This window comes from Aquarana catesbeiana, linkage group LG05 (genome assembly GCF_042186555.1).
Source record: "Aquarana catesbeiana isolate 2022-GZ linkage group LG05, ASM4218655v1, whole genome shotgun sequence".
NCBI lineage: Eukaryota > Metazoa > Chordata > Amphibia > Anura > Ranidae > Aquarana > Aquarana catesbeiana.
Genome location: NC_133328.1, coordinates 575107162 through 575127473, shown reverse-complemented (window position 1 = coordinate 575127473; position 20312 = coordinate 575107162). Strand labels below are relative to the sequence as shown.

Here is a 20312-nt window from a genome sequence, read left to right as displayed (position 1 = left end):
GTGGCCATCTTAAGTGTGGGCATCTGAAGCCAGACTGTATTTCTTCCTGGATCTCATCTAGGCAGATCTTGCACATGCTCAGTGCAGCACAAGCAATGTAATAGGTTTCAGGTCAGGTTTCCATAGCAACGGCAGTTTCAGAGGAAGTTGCCGCCCCTTCCCAGAAGGCATTGCAAACAGGAAATGATGCGATGGGCCGCGGCCAGGAGGAGGAAGTGAAAAATGAATACAGCAGATATACAGTAGGTGCTGAGGAAAAAAAATGTAAAAATATCCAATTTGTTTACAGTGCACAGTTTAGTGAGGGATGCTGAAGAGTTGTAAAAGTGGGTGGAACTCCACTTTAAGAACATTATTTTTTATCAAGTTGTTATGGGTAAAGTTACACTTTAAAGTGGAACTTCACTCTCTCAATCAACATTGACTTTTTTAATCCTTATGCTACTAGCATTAGTAAATAGATAGGAAGGTATATTGCATTTACTTTTTTTAGCCCTGGTTCACATTGATTTGACATGTCAAACCGCATGCCAAATCGGAGGCAATTGCCGGCAATGGAGGCATCCGAATTGGTGCAATGCCGCACCAATTCCCAAAAGTAGTTTCTGTACTACTTTTGGCGATTTTGGGCTGCAATTTCCATTGACTTCCTGTGCAGACACCCGCACAGATGTCTCTGAAATCGCCCCTGAAGTCGGAACTGACATGCAAAAATGAAATCGCGCAAGTTCAGCTGAACTTGCGCGATTTCATTCCCGCAGTCGGTGTGAACCGGGGCTTAAACTTCTTTTCATTTTTTTACATTTTTTTTTTTTTTAGTTACTTCCTAGAGGGGTTTTAAGAGGGGTTTTCTTAGCTAAGCAAATAATGCCAGGAAGTAAATGCTACATGAATCATTTGCCCTAACTCCAGAAATGCTAGGGGGTGTTTTTCAAAGTGATCTCTCAGCAAATAAAGCATAGAGACATGGATGGATGGGGGAGTTTGCTTTTGTTGCACATATGCTGAAAGTATGGTCAATAATTCCAATGTGTGAAGGGAGCGGGCCCGAATGAAACCAGAAGTGTTTTTACTGAAAAGTTTCTGCAATGACACAAACACATGACCTTCAGACTGATAGAATGGGTAGCAACTGCTATTGTATTCATACAAAATAATACATATCTATAATAATAACATTCACATACACCGGAATAATGTCCTCATAGAAAATAATAACCAATTGTACATATGTTTATTAATCACACAGCAGCCTTTACTGATCACATGGATGTAAATTCAATCACTTCCACCCTGTTTATAGCCTTAAATATGTTCCCTCTTACCTGCAATGACACAAACACATGTTCTGACCAGAAACAAAGGTCAGTCTTTTGGTTCCCCTTCTTATTAGTAAAGGTCCCATTAGAATGTGCTTTATTTCATTCAGGCTTTTCACTCTATGCTGCCATCTACTGGTGATTTAATAGAAATGCCATGAGTTTTACTTTTTTATGGGGTACATGGTTTTGACATCCCTTACACTTTCAATACTAAAAATTAATTAAATAGCGTTTTTGGTTTGTGGTGCTCCAATGCAGTGTAGTTTTGTTTTAAAGTGAACCTGTGTTTTACCTATGCAGGCCAAATAAACAAACAAAAAATAAGAGGAAGAGGGTAAATTAGAGGGGAACTGAAGTTCAAAAAAGTTGCTACCAGGTTGGGGTTGTTGGATTGTATGTCACTTTTTCAATGTAACTCTAGGGGATCACGTACATGAGTTGCATCATCAGCGGTTTCCCAAAGGCCAAAGAAAGAATCCACCGTGCCTAGAAGAGGAACAGGAGAATATGGTAGCAAATAGAGAACAATCTTTTATTTTTACACTATAAAAAAAAAATGTTGTACCTAAAGCCTTCTACCAAAATCCACGAGTGCTGAATGCCAATGTAGTTGAGAACATTTATACCAGGATGCGGGCATAATAATGAGTTGTTGAAAGATTTTTTAATTTTTTTATTCCAAGTTTTTAAATATAAAGAGCTGCTATCGCTGACCTTCTAAAAGCGAGGGAAGCTGACTTTCTCTGGTATCCATACCTTGAGTGTGTCTGTCCCTTTGAAAAAATAATGCCGCTATATACCTGTTTTCAGAGTGCCAACTGGCACTCACGTGACCTGCCGCCTCTCTCCTATCTCGCCCTGACAGCTGCAGCGGGCAGGCCGAGGATCCCCCGCTGACGTCAGTCAGAAGGGGAGAAGAAGAGAGGTGGCCCCGCCCACTGCAGCTGTCAGGCCAAAAGAGGAGAGAGGCGGCGGGTCAAGTGAGCGCTGATTGGTGCTCTGAAACAGGTATATATCTGTTATATTTTTATAGGGGACAAACACAGGGGCACATTACATTACTAAACAGAGAGGATAGTGTAAACTGAATCCTTACTTCAGCAGCAGGAGGGGAGGGGGACTGGGCACGGACACGGAGCTGACAGGCAGGGAGGGGAGGGGGGAGAGAATGGAGGACAGAGGAGAGCTGCAGATGACGGAGGCACGTAAACTGACCACGGTGTCAGGGCTCAGCAGCCATAATAAACCGTGGTCAGTTTACAAATGGGAGGGCAGAACCAGGCAGGATCAGCCAGGTATTTCAGGTGATACAGGGGGCCAAATGACACAGCCGAAGCACTGTGCTGTATAACATGCTTTATTTTTTTAGGTTAACAAACACTTTAAGAACAAACCTACAGAACCTTGTACAGTGTCTTGCAAAAGTATTCACCCCCTTGGCATTTTTCACGTTTTGTTGCCTCGCAACCTGGAATAACATGGATTGTTTGAGGATTTACATCATTTAATTTACAGAACATGCCCACGACTTTGAAGATTTTTTTTATTTATTGTGAAGCAAACAACAAATAGGAAATAATAAAGAAAAAGTCAATGTGCATAACTATTCACCCCCTCTAAAGTCAATATTTTGTAGAGCCACCTTTTGCAGCTATCACAGCTCCAAGTCGCTTTGGATAAGTCTCTATGAGCTTGCCACATCTTTCCACTGGGATTTTTGCCCATTCCTCCTTGCAAAACTGCTCCAGCTCCTTCAAGTTGGATGGTTTGCGCTTGTGAACAGCAATCTTTATATCTGACCACAGATTTTCTATTGGATTGAGGTCTGGGCTTTGACTAGGCCATTCCAACACATTTACATGTTTCTCCTTAAACCACTCAAGTGTTGCTTTAGCAGTGTGCTTGGGGTCATTGTCCTGCTGCAAGGTGAACCTCCGTCCTTGCCTCAAATCGCACACAGAGCGGTACAGGTTTTGTTCAAGAATATCCCTGTATTTAGAACCATCCATCTTTCCCTCAACTCTGACCAGTTTTCCAGTCTCAACTGCTGAAAAACATCTCCACAGCATGATGCTGCCTCCATCATGTTTCACTGTGGGGATGGTGTTCTTTGGGTGATGTGATGTGTTGGGTTTGAGCAAAAAGTTCAATTTTAGTCTCATCAGACCAGAGCACCTTCCTCCATACATTTTGGGAGTCTCCCACATGCCTTTTCGCAAACTTCAAAACGTGCCATTTTGTATTTTTCTTAAAGTAATGGCTCTCTTCTGGCCACTCTGCCATAAAGCCCAACTCTATGGAGCGTACAGCTTATTGTCGTCCTATGTACAGATACTCCAGTCTCTGCTGTGGAACTCTGCAGCTCCTCCAGGGTTACCTTAGGTCTCTGTGCTGCCTCTCTGATTAATGCCCTCCTTGCCCGGTCTGTGAGTTTTGGTGGGCGACCGTCTCTTGGCAGGTTTGCTGCTGTGCCATGTTCTTTCCATTTCTTTATGATAGATTTGATGGTGCTCCTTTCTTATAACCTAACCCTGACTTGTACTTCTCAACAACATTGTTCCTTACTTGTTTGGATAGTTCCTTGGTCTTCATGGCAGTGTTTGGTTAGTGGTGCCTCTTGCTTAGGTGTTGCAACCTCTGGGCCTTTCAAAAAGGTGTGTATATGTAATGACAGATCATGTGACACTTAGATTGCACACAGGTGGACATCATTTCACTAATTATGTGACTTCTGAAGGTAATTGGTTGCACCAGAGCTTTTTATCGGCTTCATAACAAAGGAGGTGAATACATGCCAATTATCAGTTTTTTATTTCTGAAATAGTTTTATGTATATATTTTTCTATTTTTACTTTACCAACTTAGACTATTGTGTTCTGATCCATCACATTTAATCTAGATTAAAAAAAAAAAAACATTGAACCAAAGGTTGTAATGTAACAAAATAGGTAAAAAGCCAAGGGGGTGAATACTTTTGCAAGGCACTGTATGTAACTCGGGGACTGCCAGTATACAGCATATTGAGTCATAACCCTGGAGCTGTATAATAATTCCAGGCCTGTGCCTTCAAGTTATAAAGCCATTGGGTTTTTATGACAGCTAGGCAACAAACATTATTATATAAAGGTCAGCAATCACAGCCACTGCATTTCTCTTGACAGGTTTCCTTTAACATTACTAAGGCAGACCAGACATGCTTCCTTTTTTTTTTTTCGTTCAACCAAGTTGATCAAAAAAATACCCGATTCCCCCATCCACACACTCAATGTGTATGGCGGAATCAATCCCACTAAGTTATTGTATTTCAACAGTGGGGAGGCTTCCACGCCATCAGAATACACTGATCAGTGCTGCCAGCTATAGGAAAAATCCAACAGGGAGATCTTACTAAACTTTGATCCATGTGTGGCAGGCTTTAGTTATTTACACTGCAATGGCTTACAATCTGCATACACAGAATTCCGTTTGGATATGCAGTCGGCCCACGTCTACAGGCTTGCAGTACATTCTTTGCCTTTTGTTCCAAAAAAGTAACATTTAGTAAACAGCGAGGAATCATTTTGCGATTTAATGATTTGTTATACAAATAAGTCTGCCTTGTGTGTATGTAGGTAATAATCAAATTCTTGCATTTTTCTGTTTTTCAGAATGAAATCCTTGGCATCATTTTATCAATTGTTGGAAGTTTCCTAATAAGTATATCTCTTAATCTGCAGGTAAGGAATATTGGCTAAATATTCTTATCTGATTTTGTATTGTTACCTGTAAGAATAAATTATTTGCAGACAGTTTAGTGGCTATTCATGAATAGGACGTTTGCCAAGGCAGCTAATAAGTGCCTGAGAAATGTAACATCAGGAACATGCTGTCCAGCTGTAATGGAAGAAGTCTGTTCCCACAAGGCACTCCAGGACTTGACAGTAGGAGCTGGGACTAGATGGTGACATAGGCCATGGAAGAGGCAATGGAGTAGTTTGGGGGGTCACAAAGAGACCTAGGCAAATGATGTCCTACATCCCAGGAGTCTTCGGGAGAGGAGGAGGAGTTTTCTTCGCTAAGCACACCCTCCTGCCTGCATGCCTGAGATAAGGCCAGGAAGTAAATGCTACACGGATCATTTACCCTAACTCAACATGGCCACGGCCAGAAATGCTAGGGGGTGTTTTTCAAAGTGATTTCTCAGCAAAATAAAGTATGCAGACATGGATAGATGGGGGAGTTTGCTTTGATTATTAGAAATTAATTAAATATTGTTCTTGGTTTGTGGTGCTCCGATGCAGTGTAATTTGGCTTTAAAGTGAACCTGTGTTTTGCCTATACAGGCCAAATGAACAAACCAAAAATAAAGGGGAGGGGGAAAATTTAGAGGGGAACTGCAGTTCAAAAAAGTTGCTACCAGGTTGATTGTATGTCAATTTTTCAATGTAACTCTGGTGATCACGCACAGGAGTTACAGCATCCGCGGTCACCCAAAAGCCACAGAAAGAAGCCACTGTGCCTAGAAGAGGAACTGGAGAATATAGTAGCACATGGAGAACAATCTTTTTTTTATTTTTACACTTTAAAAAAAAAATATTGTGCCTAAAGCCTTCTGCCGAAAGCCACCAGCACTGAAGAAAGTAAAAATGTGTATTTAGTTAGAAGCAGGATAGGCTTCTTTAAAGAGCAGGGTTTTCAGGGATTGTCTAAAGATGGACAGATTAGGAGATAGTCGGACAGATTGGAGTAGGGAGATCCAAAGGATGGGAAAAGCTCGGGAGAAGTCCTAGAGGTGAGCATGGGAGGAGGTGACAAGGGAGCAGGAGGTCTTGGGAGGACTGAAGAGAGCGGTTTGGATGATATTTTGAAACCAGGTTAGTGATGTAGCTGGGGGCAGAGTTGTGGATGGCTTTGTAATTTGTTGTTTTATGTTGTAAAGGCCATTTTAGAACTGATTGGTCACGTGGTTCTATAAGTAAGTGGTTTGAATTTTGAAAATATGGACCACAGATTTTTCCATTTTCTTCACCCCATCAGTTTGATAGCGGTAAATTTGGGGCCTCCTTGGGTTACTTTTGTTGCTTCTAATAATAACCTTGTGTTTACACTGCTTCCACTAGGGAAGCCATCCACTTGAAAGGAGCCCCTTAGAAACCCTAATTCCCCATGTGTCTTCTAGCACCTTTCTTCAGAACCCCTCAACCACCCCCTCTCTCCCTTTATAGCCCCCATTTTCTCAGAGCCCCTTAGTTCACCCCCCCCCCCCAATGTTCTGTTACCCTGAATGGCCAAAGTACAGTTTTTATTTAACTGCAATTGGTTCTAGTTTTGTGCCATTGTGACAGTGGATAGTAAGCTTATACGGGGCAGACACAGATGTAATTGGTTCAATGTTCTCTCTAGTACTGCAGAATAAATACAAGCCCAACTCTAAGCAAAAAGGAAATGTTTAAATATTGCCTTGTGCATCAATGGCCTTACTCCTCAGCTTTGGCTACAATCCCCTCTTCCCAAGCCATCCTGCAGTGTAATGGATCAAAGTCACAGTTTCCTATATGAGCCAAGCTAATTTCTTGCCCTGGGGACCAGACCTTTTTCTCTGATCATTATCTTCTTGGGCACTGGTTCCTTCACTGCCCCCTTTTGAGTTCTCATTCCTCTGGAGCCTTTGAGAGAGTACCTAGTCACTGGAAGTATCACCTCCACTAATAGGAGTTTATCACATCAAGCAGGTAGTGAGGTGGACACCTGAGGGAAACCCTATGAAGTAGGAAAGGAGGACTGCTATGTGGACTTGGCTTCAGGTAAGTAAAATGGGAATTTTGGATAGGGGTGTGTTTTTTTTTTTTTTTTTTTTTTTTTTTTTTTATACCAGCAGGCATTTAGAGGGGGTGGGAGAGGGGTTTAATAATATCCTGGAAATGGTCTTAAAGTATCTTACATTGTATGTGTCCTTGTCTATCAAAAATGGTAGGAGGGCGTTTGACAGGGTAGACTGGGTATTTCTAGAGGAGACCCTGACTGCCTTGGGGCAAAAATGTTGGGCTGGATTATGGCCTTGTATGGGAAGCCTTTGGCCAGGATCAAGGTTCATGGTATCCTCTCCATAAAGAAAGGCACCTGGCAGGGGTGTCCCCCCGTCACCTTTGCTGTTTACCTTGGTTATAGAGGTGCTGTTGTGTAACGTGGGCCCTGTGGAGCATACATTTTCCGTATATGCGGGTGATATTTTATTTTATATCTCTGATCCTTTAATAAGGTTACCCAACCTAATGGCAGACTTAAAGGAATTTGGGGCTTTGTTGAACTTTAAAATAAATGACAACAAATATGTTTTATCTTTTTTTCCTTTACATGAAATAAACACTCTATTAATTTTTTTTTTTTAATCAATTTGGCAGCAGATCTATCTAAGTTATATGAAGAAAATTATATTCTGCTTCTTCAAAGAATTAAAGTGGATGTAAACCCAATTCATGAAATTTGAGCTGGGCACATATATCTGCAGTGTTTTCTCATCTCTTTCCAAAGCCCTAATGGCTTTCTCCTGCTCCTTTCTTCTGTTATCAGCATGATAACTTCTGACAAGTTCTCTGTCAACTGTGATCAAACCAGCCTGAATTTTGTGAGGGAGGTTGCTGTAAATAAATTAGCAGGGAGCTTGTCTATTCACAGCACAGCTCTGCAAGTCTCTGCCTAAGTGTAGAGGGGGTGTGTGCCTTTCATCCAATCAGCTGTTTCACAGTGTATGGCAAGAATCCACATCCACAGATGAATCGGGAAGAGAAAATTCTAACAGGACATGCACTTTCTAAACAGTATATAAAGCCGAAGACAGCAGATATACAGTATCTCACAAAAGCGAGTACACCACTCACATTTTTGTAAATATTTTATTAAATCTTTTTATGTGACAACACTGAAGAAATTACACTTTGCTGCAATGTAAAGTAGTGAGTGTACAGCTTGTATAACAGTGTAAATTTGCTGTCCCCTCAAAATAACTCAACACGCAGCCATTAATTTCTAAACCGCTGGCAACAAATGTGAGTACACCCCTAAGTGAAAATGTCAAAATTGGGCCCAATTAGCCATTTCCCTCCCCGGTGTCCTGTGACTTGTTAGTGTTACAAGGTCTCAGGTGCGAATGGTCAGTAGGTGTGTTTAAATTTTGTGTTATCGCTCTCACTCTCTCATACTGGTCACTGGAAGAGCAACATGGCACCTCATGGCAAAGAACTCTCTGAGGATCTGAAAAAAAAGAATTGTTGCGCTACGTATAGATGGCCTAGGCTATAAGAAGAGTGCCAAGACCCTGAAACTGAGCTGCAGCACAGTGGCCAAGACCATACAGTGGTTTAACAGGACAGGTTCCACTCAGAACAGGCCTCACCATGGTTGACCAAGGAAGTTGAGAGCATGTGCTCAGCATCATATCCAGAGGTTGTCTTTGGGAAATAGACATATGAGTGCTGCCAGCATTGCTGCAGAGGTTGAAGGGGTGGGGGGTCAGCCTGTCAGTGTTTAGACCACACGCCACACACTGAATCAAACTGGTCTGCATGGCCGTCATCCCAGAAGGAAGCCTCTTTTAAAGATGATGCACAAGAAAGCCTGCAAACAGTTTGCTGAAGACAAGCAGACTAAGGACATGGATTGTGGATAAAGTAAAATTGCACAACCAAATACAATAATATATCTGAAAAAATAATACAATTTAACTGATGTGTGTATTCAAGTCCATGTTGTGCTCCAATAAATAAACCTTGATGTTGAACACTCAAGGTGGGGCTTGAAACTTCTGTTCGGAAAATGTGATAAGAGAGGCCGCTTGCCGAATAAGGTGGATCTCAGATTAGAGATCAAAAATCGCTCAACCAAAGATCATTCAGCTCGTGAACACTCCTCCTGGGACTCCTCCAAAGCAGTTATCACTTCCGATACAGCGGGCTCGTATATTCATATGATATTCCTTACAAATGCGATGTCAGCTCCTTCTTTAATAATCTTCAGCATTGGGATATATCACAAGATAAAAAGAAGAGGCTTCATGGTGCAGTACTCCCATTTAAAAGATTTATTAAAAGTAAATATCCAGTCGCAGCTCCATCCAGCCAGCTGGAGGCCTTCGTTCCCTGTCGATGCCTTGTACGGGGAAATGCGTCAGTTGGAGCACCATTTCTTGACGTCACCACGCACTAGCTGGCTGGCTTGAGCCGCGGCTGTTTGAAAATCGTTTCATTGTCTTTGGATGTCAGTGCCTGTGAAGCTTTTAATAAATCTTTTAAACAGGAGTACTGAGCCATGAAGCCTCTTCTTTTTATCTTGTGATATATCCCAATGCTGGAGATTATTAAAGAAGGAGCTGCCATCGTATTTGTAAGGATTATCATATGAATATAGGAGCCCGCTGTATTGGAAGGGATATCTGCTTTGGAGGAGTCCCAGGAGGAGTGTTCAGGAGCTGAATGATCTTTGGTTGAGCGATTTTTGATCTCTATAATCTGAGATCCACCTTATTCGGTAAGCGGCCTCTCTTATCACATTTTCCGAACAGAAGTTTCAAGCCCTATCCTGAGTGTTCAACATCAAGGTTTATTTATTGGAGCACAACATGGACTTGAATACACACACCAGTTAAACTGTATTATTCTTTCAGATATAGAAGGAAAATTTTCCCCGTGGGGTTTTGTATTGCAACCAAAATAATTGAAAAGGTAGTGAAAAGTTATGTTAAAACATGAGCTCTGTCATTGAATCCATTGTCTATACATCATAGTGATACAGACATAAATGTACATAAAACACATATAGTATGGTATATATAATGATACTAAGAGACCCCAACGCTTTTCAACCATTAGTAGTAGAGGTCTTCTGGGGGAAAAAGAGAGGAATACAAGCGCTCTACAAAGAAATATAATGAGAGAGAACATACATTTGAACAACAAAACCTATTTAAGATCAATACGAGTATTGCCAAAAATACAACCATATTTACCAAAAATGGCTGTAGAGGTGGCCTCCAAAGTGCTGTGACCTTCTGAAGCAGAGCATGACCCCCCCCCTTCGGAGACTGAGCTTCAGGGCAGTATTCCAACATAACGACCCCAAACACCCCTCCAAGACGACCACTGCCTTACTAAAGAAGCTGAGGGTAAAGGTGATGGACTGGCAAAGCATGACTCCAGACCTAAACTCTATTGAGCATTTGTGGGGCATCCTCAAACGGAAGGTGGAGGAGCGCAAGGTCTTTAACATCAGCCAGCTCCATAATGTCGTCATAGAGGAGTGGAAGTGAAGCTCTGGTGAACTCCATACCCAAGAGGGTTAAGGCAGTGCTGGAAAATAATGGTGGCCACACAAAATATTGACACTTTGGGCCCAATTTGGACATTTCCACTTAGGGGTGTACTCACTTTTTTGTTGCCAGTGGTTTAGACATTAATGGCTTTGTGTTGCTTTATTTTGAGAGGACAGAAAATTTACACTGTTATACAAGCTGTACACTCACTACTTTACATTGTAGCAAAGTGTAGTTTCTTCAGTGTTGTCACATGAAAAGATATAATAAAATATTTACAAAAATGTGATAGGTGTACTCCCTTTTGTGAAATACTGTACATGTAAAACTTATGTAGTAGGATTTTTTTCATCGTTGTGTATCATCTGAGGCTTTACTGTGTATATGTGAGGGTTTATATCCACTTTAAGGGTGATTTTGCAGACTGGGATAGAGCTACCTTTTCCTGGCTTAGAAGAATTAGCATTTCTAAAGATGAGTGTGCTACTAAAAATGTTTTATTTACTATGCAGATGATACCTATCCGACACCCAAACTCATTTTTTGTTAACGTTCGGTGTATTTTTAAAGACTTTGCATGGCGACAGGCTAAACCAAGGTTGGCAAACCACATCTTTATGAGGTCTAAATTGGATGGAAGGCTGGGACTCCCCAACTTGGGGAAATATTATGGGGCAACTGCCTTAACTAGAATCCTCACTTGGAGACACCATGCCACTCAAAAGGTCTGGGTAGTACTGGGGTCTCACACCTACACAGAGGTTTTTCTAATTCTATTTATTTTCTCACTACCACACCACACTTTAAAGCTTTGGGATTTCATTAATAAACAAGGATCCCTCTCTCTATCAATCTCTCCTCTTCTAACATTGGGTGGTTTCTGTTAGTCCCCACAACCCCCCGGAGAGTCACTGTCTTTTTTTTTAAATCTTGAGAAACTGATGGAGACATCAGCTGCCTTATGTTTATGTGCAATGGGAGACTGCGCCCGTTGGAGGATCTCAGAGAGGTATATGGCGAGTTCCCAATGGATGCCTGGAGATACCAGCAATTACAACATTTTTGTACTGTTCATCTTCGGGGTATCAGAACAGTTGAATCCCTTACCGACTTTGAATCTCTTTGGCATAAATAGCCCATTGATAGAGGTCTGTTCTCTAATTCTTACAAATTGCTGAACAGACGTGACGTCACCACAGGTCTCAGATTCCTTAGGGCAGTGGTTCTCAACTCCGGTCCTCGGGACCCACCAACAGGCCAGATTTTAAGTATTACCCTGGGGAGTTGCAGACTAGAATACTGCAGTCACTGAGCAGCAAGTGATATCACCTGTGATGTATTTCAGCTATCTTGCAAACCTGGCCTGTTGTTGGGTCCTGAGGACTGGAGTTGAGAACCACTGCCTTAGGGAATGGGAAACAGAGTTAGATCAGCCCTTTACAGATTTACAGAAATGTAATATGTTAAGACTGGCACATACCTCTTCGATATGTACCAAAATACAGGAGACTAATTATAAACTCATGTCCAGGTGGTATAGGGTCCTGAAGATGTTGGCTGTTGCATATCCCTCAGTCTCAGGTGCTGGTGGGGCTGCAGGGTTCCCATAGCCATATCTGGTGGGAGTGTCCCAAGATTAGGCCCTTCCGGGCTGAGGTCAGGAATTTATCATCTGAAATATCTATGGTCTCGACCACAGGGTCTCTGCTAAAAAAAAAAAATACATAATGTTTGGCGGTTCTAAATCATTTTCTAGCAAAAAATACTGTTTTGACGAAATTGAACCAGCAGAACAGCTGTAGGACCTCCTGGCAAAAGTCAAATAATAAGTAGGTGTCTGCCAACCCTAGCACTGAGCAGGTGTCTGCCAACCCTAGCACTGAGGTAGGTGTCTGCCAACCCTAGCACTGAGGTAGGTGTCTGCCAACCCTACAACTGAGTAGGTGTCTGATTCCCCAGCATCTGCTGTGATAAATATCCTTTTTATGAGCTATTCCTAATTGGTCTAACTGTTAGTGATCAGATATTGATTGGTCAGTGTGGTGTGCTGTCATACAGATAATGGATCAGGTCTCTTGTTGCTCGTGTTTCTGTAACCGCTAAATCATTATTTCTGCCTAGACTTGTTATTCTTTTATTTTTGAACAGAACCTCTAAAATCGTATTACTCATTAGTGCTGACCTGAGGACAATTCTGGAAAGCAAGGTTAATGAACCCTTTCATGAAGGGGCAAGTGTTTTATGAGCTGAAATCTACTCCGGGGGTTAAATCAAATAAATTCTTTGCATTTTTTCCAATGCTGGTGTTGTACAAACTTTTGGCAGCAATTTATATAATCTAATGGCATTTTATAATCTTAGCGGCATCTAATAATTTGAGGGATTTATTTTTTTATTTTTTTAATCTAAAAAAAAAAACAGAGATACTCTGTTAGTATCCAGGATAACTATCCATTTGCTCTAACCTAATGAATAATTCTAGTTCTAGGATTATGAGACATTATTCATGTTTTGGTTATAAGCTTATGGTGAGTATTACTATAAGGGCTATATATAAAAAAAATAGTTGGATTACCGTCAAAAGCATTTGCCTAGCCTTCGTGAATTCTGGCGTAATACGATGATTTTCAGGTCCATCTAGTGGCCATAATATATACTTGTGACATTCGTCTAACAATTTTTTTTTTTACACGTAGACACCTTGGTGTTAAAATATATTTATTTTAAAAGAAAAAAACTGCTAGAGATTGAAAAGACCCAAGGGGAAGGGAGGGTCACACTCATGCAAATAATTTGAACAGAGGGTGGAAGGTTCAGAACCTCCCTTTTTGTTTATTTAAATGTCCGTGTGCGTTAAAGTGTAATTTCACCCTAGGAGTAATTACTGTACACTAATTGGCCATAAAGTATATGCACTTTCAGAAATGTATTATACCATATTTGGTTTCTGTCCATGCTCCAGTTTTTCTGCAATCAATGCTTGAAACTGCACGCTAGTATCAGCGACATCATGTAACTCATTGTGTCGCTCAGCCCCTCCCTCACACTACATCCTGTGATTTACAAGATAAGGGCTAAGTGGAAGCATGACAGTCACAATAGTCACAAAGTTTTGTAGTGAAACTTTTTCAAGGTGCTGTGTCCTAACCCTTCTGTTGCCTAAAGCCTAATACACACAAACCCGCTGGGTTGAATGAAAAAAAAAAACTGACCGTCCAGATCGGAGCTTCTGAACGAACAATCTGATGTTAGTACAGCGATTTCCCCTGCTGAGCTATTATGTTCTGACGGGGACGGCCCATCGCCAGAGCACTCTGGTCAGGGCTCTCTCATTGGCTGAAAGCGAGAACGGGAGACGGTTGTCAGACCTTTTTCAGTCATGACCCTTCCACAGAAGCCGGCTGTTGGAACTGGCTGCTGTACACACGGGCCGAGCTAGGCATTAGGATGTTCATTTCAGGCAGGGCCGATTCTAGGGTCACAGACGCCTGGGTGCAGAAATATTTCTGGCGCCCCCACATGAGCGTGGTCATCTTACCAACTCCTCCCCTTTACAAATGTTTCTATGGCAACGACTCAAACACAGAGATGCTTCCCTTAGAAGTCTTTGTTACCTTGGGATAGTACAGTAATGAGACCTGGAGGGGAGTCTCTCTGATGCACACACAGAGGGCTGTCTGTTAGAAAGAGCCCCTAGACATAATACGGTCAAAGACTGCAGGCATGTTACAAGAGATGGTCAGAGACTGCAGACATAATACAGGAGATGGTCAGAGACTGCAGTTCCTATGGACGTTAGTAGATAATGGCCGATCGGCCCTCTCACCTGACCCAGGAATACAGCAATGGTTCCTCTGATCAGGAGTCAGCTCACTCTGAATTGCCTGTGGCGACTCCACTGGGTAGCACCCAGACCTGTATTCCTAAAATGACTCCATTCCTTTCTCCACCAGGGATGGTGCTAGGCTGTGTGGCTTTCCCTCTGGTGGTGCAAGGCAGTGGGGTTCTCTCTCTGATGGTGTTCCCTCAGCACTGCCCTCTTCCTCTGGAGTATTGGGTGTACTTTCCTGGGTGTAGACCCACCCCCAGGACAAACCACCCCCCCTCCATTAGTACAGATCCCCCAGGACAAATCCCCTCCATTAGTACAAACCCCCCAGGACAAACCCCCCTCCATTAGTGCAGACCCCCAGGACAAACCCCCTCCATTAGTACAAACCTCCCAGGACAAACTCCCCCTCCATTAGTACAGACCCCCCCAGGACAAACTCCCCCTCCATTACTACAGACCCCCCCAGCACAAACCCCCCTCTCCATTACTACAGACCCCCCCAGCACAAACCCCCCCTCCATTGGTACAGACACCCCAGGACAAACCGCCCTCCCTACATTAGTACAGACCCCCCAGGACAAACCCCCCTTCCATTAGTACAGACCCCCCAGGACAACCCCCCCTCCATTAGTAAAGACCCCCCCCAGGACAGACCCCCCTCTATTAGTAGAGACCCCCCTCTCCATTAGTGTACATAAAACACCCAGGCGGCAGCTAGTGAGGAGAGGACAGTGTGCAGCCGCGCCGCCCGGGTGGAGAGCAGGTAGAAACAGGCTTGGGTGGGAGTGAGAGACATAGGAGGAGAAGACGTCAGGCACGGGCCACCCCCCCCCAGCGATGTCACTGCATGGCTGGTCTCTGTCCACACAGAGACCAGCTGCTCAAATCTCCGGCGGCTGCTCTCCTTCTCTGATAGGAGGGAGGGGGGACGGGCTTGAGCCTCGAAAAATACAGCTGCGGCGGTGACCTGCGGACGGAGCCGCCTCTGGACACAGAGAGGAGGAGGAGGGAGTGGAGCACTCTGGCGCTTCAGCACCCCCACCTCTCTGGCGCCAGGTGCACTGCACCCCGTGCACCCCACCTGGGATCGGCCCAGATTTCAGGCGAAGACTTTGAAGTCATGTGCCCACCTACCTCTTTGCAAGGGCAAGCAGAGCTGACTGCAGACCCAAATGCAGAATGCTGTCAAACAAAGATAAGTGCTCAAATTGATAAACTGAATGCGAATTAGCTTTGACTGTTGCAGCATATTTCCACATTAATATGATTTGCACCCACTTTCATAATGCTTTGACATGCAAGGTTTTCTTTCATAGACATCAGATAAGATCCCGAACACAGCTTCCTCCCATAGTACTAACACTTTTTTTCTTTATGTCTCCAATGGAGAGATTTCCCCTCACTTCCTGTCCACTGAGCCTGTGACATGTAGACTGAAAGTAATGGAAAGCCTCCCCTATTGGTCACAGAGACCAATAAAACCTGATGGAGATTCCCCGAAGCTAAAAAAAATTAGGTCTGGAATTCCAGTAGTCTTTTTAAATAATCTATATAAAAATGTATAAATGTTAGACTTTTTAAAATACAAAGGCATAATGCCTGTAAACCTTGCCTAGATTTGCTATACCTGGGGAGCAATGTGTTCAGCACTGCTGGTTTTACATGTCAGCGTCCTGAATTTAATATAATTAGCTGTTGGTTATCTTAAAGGAGAAGTCCAGCTTGAGCTCTTTAGGCTGGGCTTCTCCTACGGGTCACAGGAGTGCAATCCGTTATGCACTCCTGTGACCCGTTTTCAGCGGAGAGCGGTCTGAAGTCCGCTTTCCGCTAACATCACTGCTATCAGTCGAGGCAGCGCGTCATCCCGACTTCCCAAGTCTGGATCCGCCAGCTGCCTTGACTGATGGCAGTCTCAGCGAGCCGCTGAGATGGCCGCTCCCCGCCCCTCCACAGCTCATCGCTCCAATTAGCGTGGAGGATCAGAGCAGGCGAGATGCTGACTGAAAGACAGCATCTCTCCACTCGGGAGGGGGGAGAACTGAGCCATTGACGGTATTCGGTGGCTCAGTTCTCAGTGCAGAGATGCCGGGGGACAGCTCCAGCATTGGTCTGATCCTGCATCCACCTAGGTAAATATGGAAAAAAACAAAAAAAACATACTTCTCTATTAAGCAAACTGAGCAGTAATAATGTCTGACTGGATACAAGTCCTTCATTTTAATGTATGGTGCCTTGAAAAAGTATTCATACCCCTTGAAATTTTCCACATTTGTGTCATGTTACAACCAAAAAAGTAAATGTATTTTATTGGGATTTTATGTGATAGACCAACACAAAGTGGCACATAATTGTGAAGTAGAAGGAAAATGATAAATGGTTTTCCAAATTTTTTACAAATAATTATGTGAAAAATGTGGCGTGCATTTGTATTCAGCCCCCTCTTCTCTGATACCCCTAACTAAAATCAAGTGGAACCAATTGCCTTCAGAAGTCACCTAATTAGTAAATAGTGTCCACCTGTGTGTATTTATAATCTTAATTATAAATACAGCTGTTCTGTGAAGCCCTCAGAGGTTTGTTAGAGAACCTTAATGAACAAACAGCATCATGAAGGCCAAGGAACACACCAGACAGGTCAAGGATAAAGTTGTGGACAATTTTAAAGCAGGGTTAGGTTATAAAAAAAAATCCCAAGTTTGAACATCTCACGGAGCACTGTTCAATCCATCATCCAAAAATGGAAAGAGTATGGCACAACTGCAAACCTACCAAGACATGGCTGTCCACCTAACCTGACAGACTGGACAAGCAATCAGAGAAGCAGCCAAGAGGTCCACCGTAACTCTGAAGTAGGGATGAGCCGAACACCCCCCTGTTCGGTTCGCACCAGAACATGCGAACAGGAAAAAAGTTTGGTCGAACACGCGAACACCGTTAAAGTCTATGGGACACGAACATGAATAATCAAAAGTGCTAATTTTAAATGCTTATATGCAAGTTATTGTCATAAAAAGTGTTTGGGGACCCGGGTCCTGCCCCAGAGGACATGGATCAATGCAAAAAAAAGTTTTAAAAACGGACGTTTTTTCAGGAGCAGTGATTTTAATAATGCTTAAAGTCAAACAATAAAAGTGTAATATCCCTTTAAATTTCGTACCTGGGGGGTGTCTATAGTATGCCTGTAAAGGGGCGCATATTTCCCGTGTTTAGAACAGTCTGACAGCAAAATGACATTTTGAAGGAAAAATTCCATTTAAAACTACCCGCGGCTATTGCATTGCCGACAATACACATAGAAGTTCATTGATAAAAACGGCATGGGAATTAAACACAGGGAAACCCCGAACCAAAATTAAAAAAAAAAAATTGACGTGGGAGTCCCCCTAAATTCCATACCAGGCCCTTCAGGTCTGGTATGGATATTAAGGGGAATCCTGGCCAAAATGTAAAAAAAAAAAAAAATGACATAGGGTTCCCCCTAAATTCCATACCAGACGCTTCAGGTCTGATATGAATTTTAAGGGGAACCCCGCGCCAAAAAAAAAAAAAACGGCGTGGGGTCCCCCCAAAAATCCATACCAGACCCTTATCCGAGCACGCAACCTGGCAGGCCGCAGAAAAAGAGGGAGGGACGAGAGTGCAGCCCCCCCTCCTGAACCGTACCAGGCCACATGCCCTCAACATTGGGAGGGTGCTTTGGGCTAGCCCCCCAAAACACCTTGTCCCCATGTTGATGAGGACAAGGGCCTCATCCCCACAACCCTGGCCGGTGGTTGTGGGGGTCTGCGGGCGGGGGGCATATCGGAATCTGGAAGCCCCCTTTAACAAGGGACCCCCAGATCCCGCCCCCCACCTGTGTGAAATGGTAAGGGGGTACTTACCCCTACCATTTCACTAAAAAACTGTCAAAAATGTTAAAAATAACAAGAGACAGTTTTTGACAATTCCTTTATTTAAATGCTTCTTCTTTCTTCTATCTTCCTTCATCTTCTTCTTCTTCTGGTTCTTCCTCCGGCGTTCTCGTCCAGCATCTCCTCCGCGGCGTCTTCTATCTTCTTCTCCTCTGGCCGCTCCGCACCCATGGCATGGGGGGAGGCTCCCGCTCTTCTCTTCATCTTCTTCTTCATCCTCTTCTCTTCTTCCTTCTTCTCTTCTTCATTTTCTTCTCCAGGCCGCTCCGCACTCATGCTGGCATGGAGGGAGGCTCCCGCTGTGTGACAGAGTCTCCTCGTCTGACGGTTCTTAAATAACGGGGGGGGGGCCACCCGGTGACCCCGCCCCCTCTGACGCACGGTGACTTGACGGGACTTCCCTGTGACGTCACGGGGAATGCCACAGGGAAGTCCCGTCATGTCAAACAAAACACTGTGTGGCAGAAAACTAACACTGCACATCACCCTGAACACACCATTCCCACCATGAAACATGGTGGTGGCAGCATAATGTGGGAATGCTTTTCTCCAGCAGGGACAGGGAAGCTGGTCAGAGTTGATGGGAAGATGGATGGAGCCAAATACAAGTCAATCTTAGAAGAAAACCTGTTAGAGTCTGCAAAAGACTTGAGACTGGGGCAGAGGTTCACCCTCCCTCCAGCAAAACAATGACCCTAAACATACAGCCAGATCTACAATGGAATGGTTAAGATCAAAGCATATTCATGTGTTAGAATGGTCTAGTCAAAGTCCAGACCTAAATCCAATTGAGAATCTGTGGCAAGACTTGAAAATTGCTGTTCACAGGCACTCTCCATCCAATCTGACAGAGCTTGAGCTATTTTGCAAAGAAGAATGGGCAAAAATTTCACTCTCTAGATGTGCAAAGCTGGTAGAGACATCCCCAAAAAGACTTGCAGCTGTAATTGCAGCAAAAGGTGGTTCTACAAAGTATTGACTCAGGGGGCTGAATACAAATGCATGCCACACTTTTCACATATTTATTTGTAAAAAAATTGGAAAAACATTTATTATTTTCCTTCCACTTCACAATTACTGTATGTGCCACTTTGTGTTGGTCTATCACATAAAATCCCAATAAAATACATTTAGGTTTTTGGTTGTAACGTGACAAAATGTGGAAAATGTCAAGGGGTATGAATACTTTTTCAATGCACTGTATTACAGATTTAAGGAATTGTTGTAAATGGCGATTGTTATTATACAGGATTTATGTAGTGCCAACAATTTGCGCAGCCCTTTACATACAACATGAGGACAGTAAGTACAGTTACAATGCAATTCAATACAGGAGAAATCTGAGGTTCCTGCTTGTTAAAGCATAAAATCTAAACGGGAGGGTCAAGTAATACAAGAGGTAATAACTGTGGGAGATGAGCTGATGGAGAAAATAAAAGTACAGTTGTTAGATTAGGGAGAGATAGGCTTCGCTGAAGAGAACGGTTTTCAGGGATTTCCTAATGCTGCATACACACGAGCGGACTTTCCGGCAGAAAAGGTCCGACAGAACGGTTCCGTCGGACATTCCGATCGTGTGTGGGCTTCATCTGACCTTTTCTGTCAAAAATTCAGACTGACCTAGAAATAGAACATGTTTCAAATCTTTCCGACGGACTCAATTCCTATCGAAAAATCCGTTCGTCTGTATGCTAGTCCGACGGACCAAAAGGGCAGCTATTGGCTACTGGCTATGAACTTCCTTATTCTAGTCCCGGTTGTACGTCATCACGTTCGAAACGATCGGACTTTGGTGTGATGATGTGTAGGGAAGTCCGTTTCATTGGAACTCCGTCGAAAAGTCCTCTGGTGTTCAGGCAGACGAGAAGTCCACTAGTGTGCAAGGAGCCTTATGCCATGTACACACGAGTGTTTTGTAGTAGCTCAAAAAAAAAAAATGCTGGATGAAAAAATGCTGATAATAG

At 43.2% G+C, this 20312-nt stretch overlaps 1 protein-coding gene across 3 annotated transcripts in view; it reads left to right on the top strand.

The window, feature by feature from the left end:
* The window catches only part of NIPAL2 (NIPA like domain containing 2), a 176720-nt gene that overhangs the window by 29365 nt on the left and 127043 nt on the right, over nucleotides 1-20312 (top strand). For all 3 annotated transcript variants that reach the window (XM_073632028.1, XM_073632027.1, XM_073632029.1), the window contains exon 2: nucleotides 4970-5038. In XM_073632028.1, coding sequence (XP_073488129.1) covers nucleotides 4970-5038 — 69 coding nt within the window. The remainder of the gene's footprint in view (nucleotides 1-4969; nucleotides 5039-20312) is intronic.